The following is a 21,719-nucleotide window of genomic DNA, read 5'->3' as shown; positions in this document are numbered from 1 at the left end:
ATTAGGCAAAAATTACAAATGGCTAATTACCTTGGCTCAATTACACGTTTAATCAAAAACCCGCCTCCCCCACGTTTAGCACCGGCGTAAGAGGGAAAATAGGGCGCTTAGAAGTCTAAGCGATAAAGATCTTTCTCACCAAGAGCCAAGGGACAAAACTCATTACAGATAAGCTCAGTCCTCCTATTTCCCCTGGACGCCTCTCTGCGATTGCTAAAGAGGTTGCTGCTTCCCGGGTAGCTGCCAGGAAACCGGTCCCACTCCGCGGCGCAGCTTTCACACACCCAGGAGTTAAGGGGCGCACTTCCAGCGCCCTCCCTACCGCCGGGCTGGAGTGCAGGAACCTTCCTTCCTTCGATCTGAGAGTTGGGAAAAACTCCGCCAGCGATCCGTCGTGGCGCGGGTAAAGGGCGTGTGGCAATCAGAATGGTTGGATTTTGCAAGCCTTGGATCAATCGATATTCCTCTCCTCCCCCATCTCTCCCCAGCCAAGAACTCGGCCAATGGAAGACGGGGGGGGGGGGGGGGAAGGAGGAGGAAAGAAAGAAAGAAATTAAACCCCAACGCGCAGCTCGAGTGCAAAGGCCGCTCGGCTTTGTTTCCAGGCGGGGAATGTGCCGGCCTGGGGGCGCGAGCAGGGAGTGAGCAGAGTGCGAGCAGGGCGCGCCCCGCCGCGACACTGCCAGAGCGATGAAACCCAACAGGAAACCCCGTCGCCCTGTAAAGGCAGCAGGCCGCCCCTACCTCCTCATACCCGAGCCAGGGGCCCCCCAAGTCTTGGGTGCGCGAGCAACGAGGACTGTGGGGGAATCCTCGCCAAGCCTGCTCATATCTCGGGGTCTTTAAGAGCTCGCAGAACGTTAATCTGGCAAAGAGTCGTCGGTCCCCGACGTCAATCACCCTCCTCCCCGGTCTCCAGCCCCCAAACTGCCCCGGCCGAGTCCGCAGCACACCCGGGGCTGCAGCGGGAGAGAACTGGGCTGTGGGACCCCTATGAGGCGGGAACCGAGCGCGGCTGCTTTAAGAGCGCGGGAGGCGCGCGCCCGCCGCCGGCAGCCCGGCTGCGCGCACCCCCCCCCCCCGCCGCCGCGCGCCCCTGCTCGCGCGCCGCCGCCACCGCCACCGCGCGCCCCGTGCTCGCACGCTCGCCGGCTTTAAAGTCTCTGCCAGGATCCATGCTCACATGTTACTTCCTGTATGGAGGCATGGCTAGTTTCCAGCTCCGCGCTCCCCGATCCTCCCCAGCTCGCGCCGGAGCCACAACTTTCAGGAGCATGGACTGAAGGCGCCCTCGTCCTAGCGCCCCTCTGAGATCCTTTGTGTTTTCCTCGGTTTCCTCCGGCCGTTTCTATTTTGGGGGGCTCTTCGCTCCCCCCGCCTCTGCCCTCCCCTTCCCCGCTCGCAAACATGCCTCCTTCCTTCCCGGGGCCCTGGAAGGAGCTGCCTGCCTGAAGCCGGAGACGCCGCGTCGCGCTCAGCCCCGCCGCCGCCCGCCGGCTCTCGGGCTGCGCTGCGCTGCCGACTCAAGTTGGGGATCCTCGGCTGCTCGCCGCCGCCGCCGCCTACGGTCCCTGCCTGCCCCGGGCCCGGGGCATTGCTGCCGCCAGCCGACTCCTCGCCCTGCCCGCTCAGCTCTCTCCTTTTTGAACAGAAAGCAGTTCTTCGCCGAGGATCGTCCCCAGCGTGGCTCCACGTTCCCGGTCACTTTTTGAGATTTTCCGTGGGGCGCTCGGCGGCTTCCCGGATTCCAGGGGGACTCGGGCCGCCGAGCGCGGGGGGCCCGTAGAGCGGGCGAGCAGAAGAACCCGGGCTTAGCGGAGGCTCTTACGGAGGCAAGAACTTATTCAACAAGTTTACCCCCCCTGCCTTCCTCTTTTCGATGTGCGTTTTCGGACATGCGGAGGTTACTGGAACCGTGTTGGTGGATTTTGTTCCTGAAAATCACCAGTTCCGTGCTCCATTATGTCGTATGCTTCCCCGGTGAGTGCCGGCGGCCGAGGGGACGCGGCCCTGGCCGGCGCGCGCGGGGGATGCGGAGTTGCCGCCGGGGCACAGAGCTCGGGTGCCTGTCCCGGGGATCCGGGAGAGGGTGCAGGGGGGTCAGGCGCCTGGGGAGGAGAGAGGGATCCGTTCCGCTGGCTCTGGCGGCGTTTAGGAAGGCTGGTGTTTGGGGAGGGTGGAAGCAGGGGCTAGCCAGCCAGGGGGACAGGGGCCGCAAGGGTCTTCCTCTTGCTCTGGTTTTGGGGGGCCTGGGGGAGCAGGAGTTGGGAGTAAAGAGGACTCGTTCTACTGATAGGTCGCCGTCCGGGAGAGCTAGAGGTCCAGGACTGTTGGGGAGACTGGGGCCATGGGGAGGATGCCTCTGTGGGTTTGGGGGGCCCAGGGTGCGTCCCTTGCTCATGAAGGGATTGAAGGAGCTCAGAAGAGGGTACTTGATTTGCTGCTCCCTGACTCTATGGAGAGAATAGTGTTCGGGGAATGAAAACTGGAGGCTGGACGTGGAGGATTGGGGATATTGGGAGCAGCCGGCATTCTGGTCTCGGGAGACGGGGGTGACCCCGGCTCCGGGCTGGGGCGCGGGCTGTGCTTCGGTGCCGGCGCGAGGGAGCCTTTCTGGATGAGGGGACCTGGGCGCAGTGGGAGGGTAGGAAGCAGGCGTCTAGGAAGACCCGTGGCTCCCCGAGTCCGGGCCCGTGTCCTCTTTATCCCGCAACTCTGCTGTGCTGGGCTGCTCGGGTCCGGGCGCGGGGGAGGGGGGCGGGTCGGCGGCTGGGTTGCAATTCGCGCCTGGGCGGATTTTTTCCTGTCTCGCGCCCTGCCTACCTTTATCTTTGCCCTTTTGCAGGCTGTTCGCGGCTGGCAGACCCAGACCCGCACCGTTCTGATCAGGTTAAGACAGAAACAGTATTGGCTATTGATGAAGATAACAAATCACCGCACGTAGCGGTGTGCGGCTCGGCGACCCTCCTCTTCCAGCCCTCCATCGGCCGACTCCCCCCCTTCTCTTTCAACTCGGGGAGGGCAGAGGCCAGCTGACTCCCTTTTCACTCTTGCAGGCCCCCCTCCCCCTAGGCTACAGTTCCGAGCTCCCTAGAATCTGTCTAGCCCCCTCCCCGAAGATGGAGGCCACATCCTCTGCCCTAGTCGGGGAAGGGGTGGGAAGAAGGGGGCAATTCGTTTGTCATCCTTCGCTCTCCTAAGGACAGGGAACCCCCCCACCCCGCCCTGTTTTTCTGCCGTCTCATCCACCGGCTCCTGGATTCCCGGAGGTGGGGATTATCCAGAAAACAGAACGTGCCGCCAGATGTTTCTGCTCTCCCTGGCCACAGCCGCCTGTCCCCAGGCGGCCCGAGCGCCCGGTCTTGGTGCCGCGGGTCCCCCAGCTCCGTCGTGCGCCCTGGAGCAGGGTGCGGGCGTTCCTTCTGCCCTCGGGGACTGGCAGCGAGTGTCCCCTCTGCAGGCACGGGAGTGGCCTCGAGGGGCAGAGAGGCAAAGCACCGTCTCTTCTTCAGCATCCCCCTTTTCCTTTTACGAATTCTCCTGTCCCCGGAACCTCACGGAACTCCTACCACCGCCCAGAACCCCAGCTTGGACGCCGAGCGAGGACGTGCGTCCATACAAACCCTGAGGCCTGGGGTTTGCCCACCGTGGTCCTCCCTCCACCAGGGGCTGGGAGCGGTGGGGGCATTTCCCCTTAAAATAACCCCCCCCACACCACTGTTCACTATTTGTGTTAATCATGTGCCCCTTCTAGACTATCATTTTTGCTGTAGACTTGCCGGCTGAGCGGGCTCAGGTGCACACTGGGGTCGAGCTTTGTAAGGGTCACGCTTTAATGGGGGCAATGTGGGGCAGCAGGAGAGCAGCCTTGCAATACAAGGAATTTAATTCCACTTCTGGCCTTCTCCTTATGCTCGGGTGTGCAGTCAGTAGGCCGGCCGGGATTTTCTTTTTCCTGATGTCTGAGGAATCCTGAAATCCAAAATGGGACCACCAGTGATGCCGCCTGCTTGGGACTGGGACAGTTACCGCCTTCCACGTTTTCTGTGTGTCCCACGCTGCGAGGTAAATAGTCCATTCCCTGGTCCAGGAGCCAGAAGGTGTCGGAAAGGGAAGGGGCAATGGTGCGACGCGCGGGAAGAAGGGTTGTGGCTTGGAAAAGTGCCGCCAGAGAGAGTGCAGCTGCAGCCTTTGCAACCAGGCAAAGTTAAAATGTCAGAGCCGTAGATGCCGGCTTTCCGTTTTTCGAAGGTGCGGAGACGCCACTGGACCTCAGGGGGCGCCCCCGAGCCACTTGTCGGGCTCCTGCCGTCTCCACACGTGCCGCTCGGCCACCTCTGTGCGATGGGGCCGCGGTTGTGGCAGGGCTGGGGTGGGAGGCTCGGCAACTGCAGATGAGCCTGGGAGCGAGGAGGCGGCCTCAGCTCCACTCTGCTGCTCCTTGGCGGCTCTAAACCGTTGGGGACCTCGAATTCGCTTTGGGACCCCCTCCCCACCTTGCCTGACCTAACCTGGGAAGCATTTATCCTGTTGACACGAGGGCTAAGAAATGCTTCTGGTGTTGGATTAGAGTCCTTCTGTGACATCTTGACCAAAATGCCTTGTTAGTTATTTTGTTTGTTGTCTCTCAGAATCGCACCAACTTTTCTGATACATTTGTTCTCAGCTCCTGTCCAGGATACAGGATAGCTGTCATTTGGAGGGTTTTGGAAACTCTCGCATGGGTCCTTCCCCAGAAGATGGGAACCAGTGGCTTTTATTCTCTCAACAACCGTATGGCACGTGTGGGACCCGCGTCTTGGTTAGTGTCTCAAGTGATGTTTCCACTTTCCAGAGCATCAAACATGATATAGTGCATAGTACGTTCTTTCCCTACATCTTTTAAAAAATATTAAGAAAAATTTATGAAAATGGAAAAATATAATGAACCCCTATGGACCCCTTACCCAGCTACAACAATTACAACTCAGTTTTCCGTCTTCCATACTCCCACCTCCTCCCTAACAGTTCATTATTTTAAAGCAAATCATACATATAGTTCATTTAAGCATTTGGTGTTCTCTCTTAGTCATTGAGAATTTAAGTGCCTCCACCAAGATAAAAATTTTGTTACCTGAAAGGGTTAACACACATAGTGTGTTTTTGTATTTTACTTTTTTTTTTTCAGAATTTTATTTTATTTTTTAGGTTTTGGGAAGTAATTAGTTTTTATTTATTTATTTATTTAATTATTTTTAGAGGAGGTACTGGGGATTGAACCTGAGATCTCATGCATGCTAAGCACACTCTCTACCACTTGAGCTATACCTCCCCCACTGTATTTTTACATTCTTAAACTATTCAGCAGAAACTTAGAAAAAAAAATTTTTATTGATTTTTTTTTTTCTCTTTCCACCCTCAGAGTGAAACCCTTCTCTTTGATTCTGATATGTTTTGTACTGTAGTTACATTACATCTAGGACGCTGACGTTGGAAACATTTCAGGTGGAAAAGCTCTGCTGTGTAGCTTGGATGTGCTAAAATTGCAAGAGCCATGATTGATGCCTGGTGAATTTCCCTCGAAGAGGTCTCTTGGTGTATTTGCATGTACATGCTTTAGTCCTGGTGGACATCCTTTATGGCCTTTTTAGAAAAATGCAGAAGTAATCTTTGTAAGTTAGCAGTCATACTCTTTTAGGATGGGGTGAGAAATCATGCAACCCCCGCCCCTTCCCTAAAGTGTCTTGTTTGAAAACGGAGAATCTTCGTCCAGTCTTGAAACTTGGTCCCTCTAAACGCAGTCACGGAATGAAATCTTTGAGCTATACCTCCCCCACTGTATTTTTACATTCTTAAACTATTCAGCAGAAACTTAGAAAAAAAATTTTTTTTTTTCTAAATAGTGTTCATATGGCAGAGTTGATGAAGTTAGAATATTAGAACAAATAGACATAAACAGAACCTTTTGGATATAAGGGAAGTTGCTATTGCCGGAGGCAGAATGATTATTGGAAAGGTTGGCTGAAATGAGAAAAAGAACTAACCAATAGTGAAGCTCTGGACACCTCCCCTTAATTATGGACCTGTTTTCACGAAATAAAAGATAATATTATTTACGTGAGACAGTACAGGGTATGCTGTACAACAGCAAAATGATACAAAACCCCTTTCAGGTTCATCTTTCTATTCTGAAAAACTCCCAAGTTAATATATTATAATCAGCTACATGTCAGTGCACTAATTGGAATGAACTTTCTTGCCTTTCATGAAAGATCATTTAAAATGCCTCAGAGCAATTGTTATTAGGGACCCCTCCTCCTTCCTTACCCCTTGCCTCATTTTCCTGGAAACTTCTTGACCAAAGGACAGTCTGGACATAGTAGCCGTACCTCCGTGGAGAAGGCAGTTAAGTGTTGTTAGTGCTTTGTTGCTTCACCATCCTCCTTTTGTGGTGAAAAGTTTTTGCTTTTGTTTTTAATCTGAATATACACTCAGCATTTTCTTAGAGCATGCAGGACAATACATTGTCATTTCTAAGCAGGAGTGGCCAGATGGACAAAGATTTTGATGAACACTTTAATCCTGGGGCATATCTTTCATGTGGTCACATTTCATAAGTCAGAGTTTATGGGAGAAATTCAGAGCATCTGAAGTTATCTCAAAAGTGCTTGATTCCGACCCCCACCCCCACCCCAATAAGCGCTTGGTGTGGTTTGGTTATAGGTTGACCGTTATCTGGTGATGGAGTGGTAATCACTGAAACTGCATTTTGGGCTGTTTGTGTAGAGAATAAAAGGCCTGCGTATCAGATAAAATAAAGGAAGCCACGGAAATGTGCTTGGCCTCCACTTGTATTTCCCCGTCCGAGCCTGATCTAGGCAAAGCTGGTAGCCACCAAGGAGGGGCTCAGAAAAGTGAGAATGTTCTTCTGAGAAGAGCCTGCCCCCAACAGGCAGCGAGAGCTGCTTGTGGAATTTGGCAGCTGTCGCTGAATTTGAACCAGAATGAGGAGGCCTGAGTACACATTAGGCCCTCAGTAAATGTTCTCAAATGATTAAGAGATCAGATGCCTCTGTTTGCCTGCCTGAGAAATGGGAGTGGCCATCTTGTTTCTAGAAGACCAAACCCAGAACTATGGCAGTGTTCTGTGTACTTCAAAGATCAAATGCACATCTGTAAAAAAAGATACCTGTTACTGACTTGGCTTTGTTTTTGTTTTGTTTGTTTTGTTTTTGTATTTTTTATTTGCTTATATGGAATCATAACCAGAAAAATCACTCCAAAAATAATCTGTTTTAAAACCCCTGTTTACGTCTCCCTGCTTTTTCCTGCAATTCCTTTTTGTCTCAAATTTCCAAGACCAAGGAACTGTTAATGTCCCTTAAAAAAAAAGTAAGTCTGGCAGTAATAGAGTTGAATTTCATTTTCAGAAAAGTCTATGGTGATTGAAATGTAGAACAGATAAATGGTTTGCTCCTGTTTTGAAGAGGGCTGAGGTTCAGCGGTGCCGGCTGTGCAAGATCTCTCCAGGTAGCTAGAGGGCTCCACATGCTGTTGTCCCCTCCCATAGGGACACCTATCATCGCCGGGGTCCTTTCACCTGGTATCATTCGTAGCAAGATGTTTTGACAGAAAAAAAAAATACAATCTGTGTGATTGCCAGGCCTATGCTGGCTTTAAGTTGTCTGACTACAGTACTTGATATGACTATTTAAAAAAAACATTGTAAAAAGTGCTTTTTGGGCTAGGTGGGGGAATGACAGCTAGCCAGGTTCAGATGTGCCTGGTTTCTCTTTTCCAAGCCCCCCTAACTGAATTGGGTGGTGTTACTGCTGTCCTTGGGCTGGGGGGGTGGGAGGCAACTCTCACATGAAAGGAGAATCACTGTCTGGTGTATCTGCATATAGAAAGGAGAAACCTTTTAGGAGCCTAGAACTTTTTAATACTTTTAATTTCCTTTCTAAACCAGGTAGGTATGGAAAGTTGTTTAAAATATACCAAAGTGTATCCAGATATAGTCTCTACAGCCAGTCTGCCTCAGCCATTACTAGCTGTGCTGCTTTGGACAAGTAACTTAACCTCTCTGTGCCTTCCCCCCCCCCACTCCCCTCTCTGCATAATGGCATAGTGATGGGACCCTGAGTCCTAAGTTCTTCATGAGGCTTAAATGAGAATACACACTAAAAGACTTAGCACTGTGCATGGTAAATAGTCAGTGCTCAGTAATCAGTGCTTAATCATTTTTATTTTTTGTGTATTCAAGAGATTTGGGTAGGAGTATATAGAAACAGGAAAACTGAACTGAAAAAGACAACTGTATGTAAAAACAAAAACATTTTCAAAAAGTTTACATAAATCTTGCATGGTTTTTGTGCCTGGATTTGCTGTTGAGGGTGAGGCTGGCATGAGGATGGCCCATGGATAATTAGTAAAATGGTTACATTTTGTGGTTTAAAGAAACAAGAAAGCCTCGGTGAAGTCTGAGATACCTCCTTGCTCACAAAGCAGAGAAGGGCTCCACTTTCCCTGCTTAAAATGGGAAAATTGTTTTCCACGGGCTTAAAATGTAGTACGTGAATCTCCAAGATCCCTGTGTGGTGTTACCCTTTGTAGAAAGAGTTGCTTGGCCCTGCACCCGGGAACGCCCATCCCCTTCTAAGGCCTGCTGCGCTGTGTGGTAACCAAGGAGAATGGGTCTGCCTGAGACTGTCATTGCTGGGTTTTCACTGTGTGCCACAAATGGGAAGCTAACAGCAGTCTTGGGTGTTGCTTTAATTTTGTACTGGTGTGACACTTAAACACACTTATGCCCCTGTCTCTGTAGCTTCATGGATTCAGACCTGAAGAGTGTACAAGAGAGAATCTCACACTGTGCGTGCAAAGCTCCTGCCCGCTAATCAATTTTTTGCAAACTGAAATCAGCATGATGGTTTTCTGACCAAACAACAAAATACAATTTTAAACTACTCGACTTAGCTATTTTGGGGCTGTAGCAAAGTGACACAGTTGGCTGCTGAAATCTAGCAACTAAAAAAGAAGCAATGAAAGCATAGTTCATGGAATATGTAACACTTCCATGTAAGAAATAGGACAACTAATTTTATTTTTGGGTCTGTGATACTATTTTCCTAACAAGGAGAGGGAAGCAAGTTGTCGATTGATACTGCAGTGTGTATACTTTTGAGGAATGCATACCAGTTATTAGACGAATCCAGGAGGTATTTAAATTCTGATACCATTGCAGCCACATAAATTCCACAGTGCACTTATATCAGATAAACGCAAAGTTTGGAATAATTTGGATAGGAGACACAGCCATTAGCACTTCACCAAATATAAAAGCATAGTCCAGATTAGTGAGGAAAATGTCAGTGACTTTTCAAGAGTCCAGTTAGTCACGAATTGTGAAGAGGATTTATTTACAAAGCAATGGTTATTTATAAAAAAATGAGTTCTATTCAGTAAAAAAAGTTCAGTTTTCCTGAAGTGTTTCGATTCAGTGAATGTGGAGGCTGAGAGCCGGCTGTGGCCTTGGGAGTGTTACTGGGTAGCTGTGGTCTTGGCTATGTCACTGGGCCAGTTACTCAACCTCCTGTGGGAGTGGGGTTGGGTGGTGGTGGTGGTCTGACAATCCCAGATATACATACCTCTTACTCAGGACCGCACTAAGACCTCAGAGGTCCAGGATGAAATCCTCGCTCTGTTGCAGCAGTCTTATGTTGAGCAAATGGGCCTCAGTTTTTTAATCTCTAAAATGGGAGCGATGGTTGTAACAGGCTACATTCGCCAAGCACTTGCCATGATCTAGCTGTTGTGCCAGAGCTTTTAATATGCCTTTAATCTGCCCTGGAAGAAGAAACCTTGAATATTCCCATTTTAGGATGAGGAAACTAAAGCTGAAAGGAAGTTGTCACTTGTTCAAGGTCACCTCTGTAGTAAGTAGGAGTGGCTGTAAATGTCTCTCTAATCATCTCGCAGGATTATTTTGAATCAGAATGGTTGCTGTTCATTTAGAAGATGTTTTTCCTAATTGCACAGGAAGGCCAATTAAAAGACAGACCCAGTGTTTTGTATTTCATGCTACTACTTTTCCTATAAGCAAGTACCATAAACACTGGGTGAAATAAAGGTGTCTTCCTGTATTTGCTACAATTAAATAAGGAAGTAATGCAATTAGTATAGGGTTTTATTTGGTTACATTGAAGAGATGACCTTTCTGCAAATTACTTTAGCTTCTGAATAAGCTGATAACAACTGTGGATAGAGTGAGTTTGTTGGTGGTGCGTTTTTCTGACTCCTCTTCAAAAGGCTCTAAATTGATTTAGTTTATAATTTGAGAACTTTTGTTTGGGGTGTTGAACATGGTTATGTTATAATAACGGGGAATTATTATCATCCCATATGTCATTTAAGTGTGGGCTGCAGGCTCTGAATTATGACTTCAGGAAAATGTCTGAGGGAGTTGTATTTGGCAAGAGATGGTTGGGTTCTGGAGTTTTCCTCTGGAGTTTAAAACTAGCCATGGGAGCCAGCCAAACCAGCTGTGGGATTTGGGCAAGACCCTCGGTTTCTTTGGGGTTGTTTTCCTCACCCTTAACTAAATGGCTTCTAAATTCCTTGGGAGTTCTAGAGATTGTTGATTCCAGGCAGGGTGGTTTGGGAGGTTGTGGCCTTTCTCTAGTATACAGATCAGATGCCCAGTCCACATTATGTGATTTGCGAGGGGTCCTTCTTGTTAGCTTTGCTTCCTAAGGCACTAATAATCCTTTGATTATCTGGCAAACCTTGCTGCAGAGTATCCCCAGGGAGTTAGCAAACAAGGTAGTGAGTGGATCTTGGCTAATGGAATGCCTATAAGCAATTTTTGTTTCTGAGCATGAAACCTTATTTCTCCTGGAGTCTAGGTTAAAAAGAGAAAAGAAAAGAAATAGAGATTTGCTTATGCCAATGAAGTTATGTGTGGTTTTTAAAACTACTCAATGTGATTTAGGATTGGGGTGGTGGTGGCAGGAATCTTTGTCTGGAAAGAAACCTCCAGGGTAGTTCTGGAACGGAGAACTGAAGAAGAGACAGTCATTTGGGCTATCTGGAGCTCTGCAGGGGGCGTCTGGCCAGCAGGTGTGCTCTGTTTGGCCATTCAGTATTAAAAAAAAAAATTAAACACTGAGGCTTTTCTTTCGTGCCATCACCAAGTATACCCTTCATACCTGCAGCGTTCCAGGCACTGGGGAGACAGTGGGGACCAAAGCAGATGGAGACTCCTGCCCTCATGGGGGCTTCTCCTAAAAGTCTAGGTTACTCCGGGAAAATCGGAAGGTGTACCAACCCAGGTCGTGTGTCTTGCTTGGCGTCGGCAACAGTAAGCTGGAATTAAATAGTGGCTGCCCCCAGAGATGGAGCGCTTACCTGGCCCCCAGTGGTTATTTACAATACTCAGCTGGTCCCTGGAGGTGTTTACCACCGCATAGATGATTTCTCGATTTCTACCCTTAGGGACCGATTTTTTTTTTTCCTCCTTTGCTGCAACTCGTTTGCGGTTTTGTATTGCCTGGATTGGGTGTGTGTAAATGTGCATGTTGCACATGCGCCAGCGCGAGCACGTGCATCCTTGGCTGGTGAGCTGGCGTCCGTCTTCTCAGTCTGCAGCTCCGCAGTAGTCCTGCCTGTGTCTTTTTTTTTTTTTTTTTTGCCTCTGCACGTGGCCTACCACTCAGATATTCCATAGTAAGGTGGCAAGTTCTATTACTGATCTAAATTGTTGGCTTGTTCAATTTTAAAAAGTTGTGTTTTTAAACATTTCTTATTTAAGAACTAGTGCTCCTGGTGACTGTTACTAAACTACCCAAGAAGGGGTTGATGGGTGGGTAAGAGAGGGCTTAGGCCAGTGACCAGTATAGTAAAATCTGAGTAAATTATTGTCGGAGATGTCACATCCGAGGGTCTCTTGCCAAAGAGCTTATTTTTCTCACATGATATCCCTAACCCAGTAATTTTTGCATGTGACACCCATGTATGGATTTCTCATATATGGTGGGAATATCACATATCTTAATTTTTCCAACATCAACATGTGAAAACGTGAACTTTGAGTGGAGTAGAATGTCCAGCTTTTGGTATGGGCAGATGGAGGATTTGAGGAGGTGATTCATTCACCCTAATTCTAGTCCATGGTGTTAAGTAGTTATAATGTGTGGTACATCCACATGAATTGTTCACGTGTGATTCAGAGCCTAATTAGACTCTGTGCCCTTTGAGGACAAGACGTCCTTCTTTCTTCTACCTGTGAATTCTCAGTCTCTAGATGGTGGTAGTCATCTGTGAGCAGCTAATGCTGTCTACAAGTACAGTGTCTTGATATCATTGTATGTGTTTTACAGAAATATCATGTTGCATGCTCTTGAGTCATGATGTCCAAGGTCATTATCTTTCTTAAGAGAATTCAGAGTATGTGTGTGTATATTATATATATGGTCGTGGTGTTTGAAGTCCATTTTTAAAAAGGGAGAAACTAAGTTTGTACTTTCTGTTACTTGCCACTAGGGTATCTATTGCTGAAAATGATATATTCTAATTAGGGGTCAACTGTCTTATGGGGCAGTGGGGTTAGGCATTCATGGTCAGAAACTTTTTTTTTTCTTTTGTGGAATTACTTAGACTAAATTCTGTGACTCGGATGTTTATTTGCATCAGAAGTGCCGTTGGCTCTAGAGTTGATCCGGGAGAAGTAGGCATTCTCATTTCTGCTTTGGTTGTTCTGGTAATAGTGACACGAGGTATATAGAGGGCAGCAGAGCTTGCTTGAGCTGGTTGTAGAGCATGAAGATGAATGTTGATGTTTTGCCTGGCTTTAAGCAGGCTGGTCTTGGAGAAGGGCTTGCACGAACTGACCACCTTGGCTTTGCCTGACGGGTGTCCGTGGACCGTCTTATCTGATGTCTTCCACTAGACGGGTGTTGGCTGTACATCATTCCAGATGTGCTTAGGCAGGAGCTAAGTCTCTAGAACACATTCCTAGTCAATGCCTGCCCTCTTTTATTCCTCTCCCAACCAGTTGTTTTCTCTTCTAAAACTAGTCATTTTCTCTGCTTACATGTGCGCAGAGGGCGTGAGTGGAGGGTGTGAAAATCACTTGACAGTTTCAGGCATCAGCCCCTCATTTTCTCAATTGGTCAATTTGCACAGAAGCTGCTGAAATTATTTTATGTGATAGAGGGTGGGTGACTTTGGCATTAGAAGTCTTTCCAGACATTTTTTTAGGATGTGGTTTTTTAAACGAAAATCTTCTCAGTTAACTGCAGTGTATTAACTGATATGAGGGAGCTGCTGGTTCCTGAGGTTTTTGCCTTCATTCGAGATGCTGGGTAGAGGGGAAATTGATTTCTGGAAAATCTTGGGAAACTGTAAGCCCTCTGACCAGATAAACAAAGCAGTTTGTGGAAATAACTCTTAGATGCCGAGGGACCTTTAACAGGGTTTTGAGGAAATGAGATTTGAGATGGGTGGATTCAGATGAAAGAGGCCAGTGGCGAATACATGGTTTTGGAATTGCCCAGATCTGTCAGTCATGTTTACTGGCTCAAGATAGTGAGTCTTAGATCTGTTCTGTACTAACTGGGGCCTATACTTACTTGATTGGTTTTCTTGTCTGTAGAATGTGGATAATGAGAATTTCAATCTCCTTGAGTCCTTGTGAAGATGGAAAGAGATCATGTGTGCAGAGCACTAGGAAATCTTTAGGCACACAGGATGGTATAAATGGTACCTGTTTTTAATAGTTGTTGCTTAAGGTTTATGAAAGAAGTGTGTGCATAAATATGCCCTCAGTTAATGCCAAATGACCCAAAGAAAAGGTGGGAGAGCAGGGATCTGACAGTTCATGAAGTGGCAGGAACAGAATTTGAACTTGACTTTCTGGATGGTATCCTGTTCTAGCAGAGTAGGTGGTGGATGAATTAAGGTACACTTGGCTCCCCAGGAACATTTGCTATTGACAGAGGTGTGTCATAGAGTCTATTAGGTTTTAATTTGCCCTAAATGTCCCCTGCATGAAGAAACAGGTTTGAAACGTTGCCTTTGGTATTCTCATTGCTGAAATTATCTGTGTGGGTAGCATGTACGTGCTTTGCTAAATCTCTCTGTTGACATGGGGCCCATCCTATCCTCTGGTGCATGCAGATAGAAACATTCAGTGACAGTCTGTAGCATATGTGTTTGTTTTCTTCTTAACCCTGGGTTATCTTGCAGTTTTTCTACACAGAGATTGGAGATTGACATATGAGGCCCTTCAGCTTTACCTGTAGCCATGGCAGACATTGCTAGTTGATCACAGAGCTCTCTTCTGCTAAGGCCATAACTGGGTCTTAGAATCCTTTGGAAGAGGGAGAGAGGACTTTTGTGCCATTTCTGTGCTGTACTGAGACACATTAGCCAAACAGCATAAGGACAAGCATAGCTAAGGGGCTTTTATATTGTTACAAACAGGTTTGCTGCTATACAGGCAGTTTTTAAGCCACACAGCTATTTTGAAATTGACCTGAAAGAGCAGGTATCAATAGCAAGTACCTTGTGCAGAGGTTTCCCGATCCATGAAATTGATTTGGGCTCATATTTGACTCACATTCATTTATTCAGGGGGGAAGAAAATCCAATCTCTTGATGGTGGTTACATCATATTCTAATGGGTGAGCATTACTAATGGAGGTTTAGGGATCTAAAATTAGTTGCTTATTTTTCTTTTCTTTAAAGCCCAGAGGTTTTGCATCAGATTATGGCTCTTGTAGGACTGTTTATATTCCAAAGTGACACCTTTCTGAATTTTTAGCTATTTAAGTAAGTGTTAAGGATGGGCTTGGTGGCAGCAGTTTTTAAAATTCTGACTGACTAAATGGATCCTTTCCCCCCTGTTGTTTGTACCTGGTAAAGCATCTTGTGTTTACTCCAAATACATTCATTGTTACCTTTAGGGTAGCTTGTTTCTCAAGATTTGAGTGATCCTCTGATTAGTATTATTTTTTGTTAGGAAATTGGAGAGTAGAGATAAAAGACAAAAGGAATTCTTTCATGAAGCTGACAACAGATAAATTGTGGTGTTGATAATATACTAAATACTTGGATGGCATAAAGTGATCCCATACTTGTTTCCTGGATGTGCCCCCCACCCCCCCTCAAGGGTCCCTTCTAATGTTGAGTCTTAGCTAATTTACTGTGAAATGTCTATGGAGCTGTGCTGACCCGTGTGGGACATGGCATTGAGCACTCGAAATGTGACTAGTCCAAATTGAGATGTGTGGTAAGTGTAAAACACACACTGGATTTCAAAGACACGTGAAAAAAAGTATGTAAAATATCTCGTTAAAGTTTTACATTGATTGTTGAAATGATACAATTACACATATTTAGGTTAAAGGAACTATATCATTAAAATTAATATTGCATGTTTCTTTTTACTGTTTTATATGACTACTGTAACATTTGAAATTATGTGAATGGCTCCTGATTGTGGCTTGCGTGGTATTTTTTATTGAGTAATGCTGGTCTAGAGCACTTGTTCAAGACTTCCATCACCTTTCGCAAAAGCATTTCAACAATGTGGTCCCCTCTGTGACAGTGATCACATCACATCTTATTCCATCCTTGTCCGTTGAAAACAAGGGACCAGGAGAGACCCTTGCTATTGATGGAGAGGCTTGCCTTCTGGTAGGCACTATCACTAGGACGTGCTGGAGTCCGAGCGGTGTAGGATAGAGGGTTGGGGCTTTGTCTGCCCACCTGTGAAGTAGGGTAACGGTCCCTGCTCCATGAGGTTGTTGAAGGAGTGAATGAGGTAAGCCATGGAAGGCACTGGGCACAGGCCTGGCAGATAGGAAGCACTTGAATATAATAGCCGTTATTGTTTTACCAGCACCTGCGTGGGCATCAGGCAGAGTTCCTGGCTTCGATTTCTCCCCCTTCTGGTTCCAGTTGGTGCCTAGGGGGACTCATAGACAGTTGCAAACAGACCTGCATGCTCTTAGGACGCCAGCCTTTGCTGCCGAGGAGCTCTGGACTCTGTAGAACACCTTGAGCATTCTGCTTCAGCTCATGCTCAGTCATTTGAAAAACCGAGGGGACCATAGCCATGTTTGGAGATTGCCAGTGGCCCGCCAAAGCTCCTGGACAAGAGCACTAATGGGTCATAGCGCCGGTTCCCTCCTGCCTGGGGGAGGAGGCCATAGAACACCCTTCTTACTCAGCCTCCCAGGCCCTTGCATTTGCTCTCCTGGGTGTTTGGTTTTATTGAGGCTCAAATTCCCGTTTCTAGCCAGTCTCATACCAGATCCAAGCACTGGACTCCAGGTTATTACCAGTGAGTGGCCCAAGTGTTAACACAGCTGTGGGTTTGAGATGGATCGTGTGGTCTTCTCTGCATCAGTATCGTATAGAGACCTCCAGAACATCTCTAGAGGGTATCTGAATCCTTTCTCCAACAGAATGTTACAATGAGAGGCTCTTCCGAGTAGAGTAAATATTCTGTGCTTGCCAACCGGCTGCTTAATTTGGAGATGGAAAATAGGGAGAATGTGACAGGCAGAACACACTTTATCAGAAAGCTCAGGTCCGCCTGCAGGGGTATTGAGCAAGGGACCCGTGTGTCAGGGCACGTCTTCTGGCCCAGAACCTAGGAGAGGGTGGACTGTGCTGGAGTGAAGCAGCCAGTCGGCTGGGAAAACCCATCCCTGTCTAATTGTTTTCAGGTTCTGGATGGGACTGCTTCCCTCCCAGGGAACGTTTGGCAGGGTGGACACACGTCTTTTGTTTGGTGCAGGTGATGAGAATCTGGGTTTCATTTGCAAGTTCTTTTATGAGTGGTAAACAAGGATGTTGAAGTCTTCCAGTTTGGGTGTTGGAGGAGTGTCAGTGGGTCCTCAGGTCCAGCTCTGAGCTGCCCTGAAAACCCGGGGGAGGGTTGATGAGAGCAGCTGTGCGTGCCCACTTGGGATGGGGAAGAAAAGGAGCTCTCCAAGGACTTTATCCTTCTCTGCAGCAGAACCAGATTTCAGAGTGACTCTTAAAGGGAAACCATCCTCCAGACCTTTCTGTCCACACAGAACTGTAGTGATTCCCTTGCCGAGTTGCCAAGACAAATCCCTTTTTAGGGATGGAGTGTTCACCTGTGTCCGCGTTATTGACAGCTGCCCTCCTCCCTGTATTTCCATGGGTCTGGGAGTTTCACTCCTGTGTAGTGTTTTCTGCTGCAAGCCCTAATTTATAGGATGAACACCTCTGTGCCCAGCCAGTCTGGGAGAGGGAGGGCATCTGGAAATTCTACAGTCATTCCTTCTGTCGTGTTTACGGTGTGGCTGGCCATTTATTGAGCACCTGCTACGAGCACCCTCATGCTAAGGGCTGGACACGCCTTATCTGAAACTCATCCTTGTGTTTCCCAGGTGAGCCCATAGAAGTTTTGCTTTATTAAGAAACTTACCCAGCATTAGTTACCTTTGAAAGTGGTAGAACCAGGCTTCTGACTCCAAAGCTGGTGATCTTTTTCCTAAGAATGTGGTACTTGTATTCATACAGAGATGACCAGCTCTGCACATCTTGTGAATTGCACTTACTGGATTGAACTCTGGGTCCTTTAAGACTGATAGCTGAGTTCTGAAAAGGGAAAAGCCAGGCGAGTGAGGACTGAAGGCTAAGTTGGACAGATGTCTTCATTCTTTCATACTTGACCACTGTACACTGTCAAGTCTTTGTGTGCATACTGATGTAAGGTTGATGAAATACTCCAATGCACCTTAAACTCAATAAATGATATGTGTGTTAATAGAAGGAAAAAAGGCCTCCCTGGGTAAGTGTATTCTATTCCTGTGGCCACGAATACGGTAAAGGGACTTAAAGATTATTATTTTCTTTTGGCTGCAGAAACCTTTCAGGAGCTCTTGGTAAGTTACCTTGAGTAACAGAATATAATTATACCTTTCGTCTGCAGAGGGCATGTTTGCAGGGTACTGTGCGACTTGTACTGGTTTCTAGAGGTTTCCGAGTAGTTACAGAAAAGTAATGTCTTTGGAGGGAAAATATTTGTGTTTCCTTCTTTGTTGTCTTGGTCCCAGAGCCCAGCAGACACACATCCTTACCTCTGACTTCCCCAAGATTTCGGGCTTGGTCCACTCAGGTGTTTCTGTCCATGATATTCGGGGCACCCTCGATAGCCGAGGAAACCATCATGTAGTCGGGGATGAATTTTTAACGTTTCTTTCTTGGGGGTGGGTACTTTGAAAGGCTGAATAGGTGGACGGTCTGAATAATGAACCCACTTCAGTGAGTTCTCTCAGTTAGTTCTGTGCTAGAGGAGCTGTTGCAAATCTAGACTGATCAATTCCCGGAGAGAAAGTTGCCAAGGTTTGTTTTCCTTCTCTCTTTCTTGCCACACCTGTTAATTAGTTCCAGACACTAGCTAATCAGACGGCAAGTGTGAAAGCTCAGGGGTGAGAAGGAAGGTCAAATCAGCTCTTTGTACAACTGAGTCCCTTGTTTTAATAGACAGGGTTTGCAGCCTCTTTTTTCCTGTGCTCCCTGACTGTGTTTGAGTCATTTCTGAGTGCAGGCTGCACGCAGCTGTGGGGCTTTTTGTCCGCTGTGATGTTAGATTTGTGCTTACCAATTTGGGAGCATGTGGCCACCAGAATATGAGAGGGAGAGAGCATGACAAAGGCAGAGAGTGTAAGAGAGAACCCACAATTGCTTCTTTATCTTGGCAGTTGTAAATCCTTACCTTTTTTGGGGCAGGAATGCTGAATATATAATATATTCATGTATGTTATAGCAGATCAATGATAAAAGTTACAGGGACAGCAACATGATTGGCCAAAGTAGTAAGTTTTTATTTCAGCACATTTTTTCTCATCGCCCTGGAATGACTTGAGAGAGAGAGACTTTCTCTAGAAGGGCAGAGAGACAACAAGAGATGGAAACGTCTGGCCAAGATAGAGAACGCAGCTAGGAAGCAGCATAATCTGAACTTAGGGAGCCTCTGCCTATTTTTTATGAAGAACAGAATCAGTTTTGAATGTAACCATGTACCCCTGTGTTCACGTTGTGGGGCTGAGAAGGAAAGGATGACCAGGCTGACTCCTGGGGGAAACCACTGTCTTCTGGACTTTACTGTTTCCAGTCCATAGAAGCAGAAGTGAAGACCTGAGCTGCCCACGTGGACTTTATGTTTTTTAACTTCAAAAGGGGTCTATCCTCTTGCACGTTATTGCAAGGAGAGTAATGGGTTCAAGTCAAATACTAGTGGACACTTTACACGTAAAGCACTTGGCTTGATGTTACAGGTGTTCTAAAAATGTGTGCAAATTGGGGAAATAAAATGAAGGCCCCTAAAACCGTTTGCCTAGGTGTGTAAGGCTGAAGATATAATAAAATGCTGATACACTGATGCAATAGAGTAGTGTTCAGAAGCAACAGAGTAGTGAGAAAGAGACCTTCCTGGGAGTAGGTGCTCTGTAAACCTCTGAAAGCCTGGCTGATACTTGGTCTGTGTGCACAGGGAGGTGGTGAGCAGAGGCAGTAATGAGCCTGTTAAGGTGGCTGACCAGAGGGCAGTGTCCTGCCACTGTGGGACTCGGACCCATGTCTGCCTTGTATCTTAGCTGCTTCCTTAGGGCATAAAGCCATTAGTGACTGTCAGCTTGCACATGGGCACTGCTGAGGCTTGAGAGGCCTGGCAGTCAATGTCAGATGCATGGACTGGCCCTTGAATGTCAGGCTGAGGCATTTGGGCTTGATTTTGTTGTCTGTGGGGACCATGAAACATCCCAGGATAAGGCTGAATGACTTTCTCATGGTGGTCTTGTAAACTGAGACTGTCTTCTTGCTTTGTCATGGACTAGCTTTGTGTCCTTAGTCCCCCATTTCATCATCTATGAAATGGAAGAACAGTCGCTCTCTCATAGAGTCGATGTGAAAATTAAACAAGAATGTAAACAAGGCACTGGTCCTTAGCAAGCACACGGCCGTCATTACTGTTCTTACTATTCTGCTCTTGTTTTTGTCTGCCGGGCATCCCTTTACCATTTTTTGGGTACTCGTTGGGTATTTTTCCCTCCTCCATCGTCTTGATGGGACCTTCTGCTCTTCACTGGGCTCTGTCTACGCCATTAGAGGTACAAAACCCAGGCTAGGCCAGTCACACCTTTTGTCACTGGAGTCGGAGGCCCAAGAGGCGAGGGATACGAGGATACCAACATCTCTCTCAATTCCTGCTGCCTGAACATCCCCCCACCCACCCTGCGCACCCCTAGCTGCTCTGATCCTTGCCTTTCAGAAGTTGGATTGTTTGGCTGTTGATTGGATTCTTTGAGATGTCCAAGATCCTTTCAGTACATTCTTTCTCTGCCTGTGGTAACCAAGGGTTGATTTCGGTCATTTTCAATCAGAGGGCACCAGTACCAGCTGGATGTACATAAAAGGGAAGGTAAGTAGGTGTATTGAGAAGGACAGAGACCGTCTCCCCTGCCTGCCAAAAATAGTCCTTTCATAATGGCTTCATTCCTCCCTTTGATTTTTCGAGTTCATTCCTTGTGAGCTTTTTATCTCCAGGCATTCAGGGACTTTTATTTTGGCGCTCAGGACAGGCTCTCTTGAGGAGACATGCTGATAACACTTAGCCTTAACTGCTTCTCTTGATTTTATTTGTAAATGAGAATCCTAAGGATCTGTAAGGAAACGAGTAAAACTTAATTGAACAACATTTAGAGCCGGAATTAAAAAAATAATAATAAAAAGAGTCCATAATGGTAAGAGGCCCTGGAGGATGAGTGCCGAACAGTGCGTCTGGGCGTGTATTCTGTCTGCACCTCATCCTGTCCATCACGTTTTAACTACCGCTGAGACCCGAGGTCAGCAGAGTAACTGGTGGCCTCCAGAGTTTGTCTCTCTTATCATATCTTGTCCCCACTCACAGCTTCCTCTGCTGGCATTATTGGACAGCAAGTGTTCCAACCTAAATTGAAATCAATAAGAAGCAATTTCATTTGTTTTTAACTATGAAGACACGCGCTTCCAGCAGGGCACTGTACTTTCAAATATAGTTCAGTTTTGTTTTTGTTGTGTTTTTTTTTTTCCCTTCTTTCTGGCTAGAGCCCAAAATGCATTAATATTTCAGCGTTAAGACTTTGCTGGTGTTGCCCTGCTTTGATTTAAGACCTTGTTACCACCATCATCTCTTTAAAAAAACTGGGATCGTTGGCATCTTGAATTACTTCTGTGCTTTATAGAGCCTAGGCAATCAAAGCACCATGGGGTTCATCCAGTTGTCATGTGAGAGCTTGTCAGAAATGCAGGACCCCAGCCCCGCCCTAGACTAACGGAACCAGAATTTGCTTTTCCACAAGACCTCCAGGTGAGTTGGAGCCCCTTGGAGTTTGAGAACTGCTCTCTGAGTTTGAATATTATTTTACTCTCCTGGTTTCCATAACTTTTTTTCTATTGAAGTGCAATAAATGTTCATTGTTGAAAATAGAGGAACTCGTAAAGATACACAGAGGGAAAGTAAAATCATCTGTAACCATGTAAGGACTTACCATGTTGGTCTGTATGGCCTTTGGGTGGTTTGTTGGAATGTTGAAAATTTATATATATATACTAGAATAATTTTGTGAAACATTAAGACATCTTTTATTCAGCATAAAGTTTAATTCTTAAGAGGAAGATCCAAGTTCTCCTTTGGTCAAGGACAAAAGATGCTGAAGAAG

General features: G+C 46.8%; 1 protein-coding gene across 1 annotated transcript in view; it reads left to right on the top strand.

Annotated features, from left to right (window-relative positions):
• The first annotated feature begins 1,204 nt into the window (after nucleotides 1–1,204).
• Nucleotides 1,205–21,719, top strand: part of PTPRG (protein tyrosine phosphatase receptor type G) — a 654,052-nt gene continuing 633,537 nt past the window's right edge. Inside the window, 1 exon segment of the mRNA XM_032458153.1 lies at nucleotides 1,205–1,980. Within this exon segment, the coding sequence (XP_032314044.1) occupies nucleotides 1,896–1,980 (85 nt within the window). The 5' untranslated portion in view covers nucleotides 1,205–1,895.

This window comes from Camelus ferus, chromosome 17 (genome assembly GCF_009834535.1).
Source record: "Camelus ferus isolate YT-003-E chromosome 17, BCGSAC_Cfer_1.0, whole genome shotgun sequence".
In the NCBI taxonomy this organism is placed as follows: domain Eukaryota; kingdom Metazoa; phylum Chordata; class Mammalia; order Artiodactyla; family Camelidae; genus Camelus; species Camelus ferus.
The sequence above is the reverse complement of the archived record's forward strand: the minus strand, read 5'-3'. Positions and strand labels throughout refer to the sequence as shown.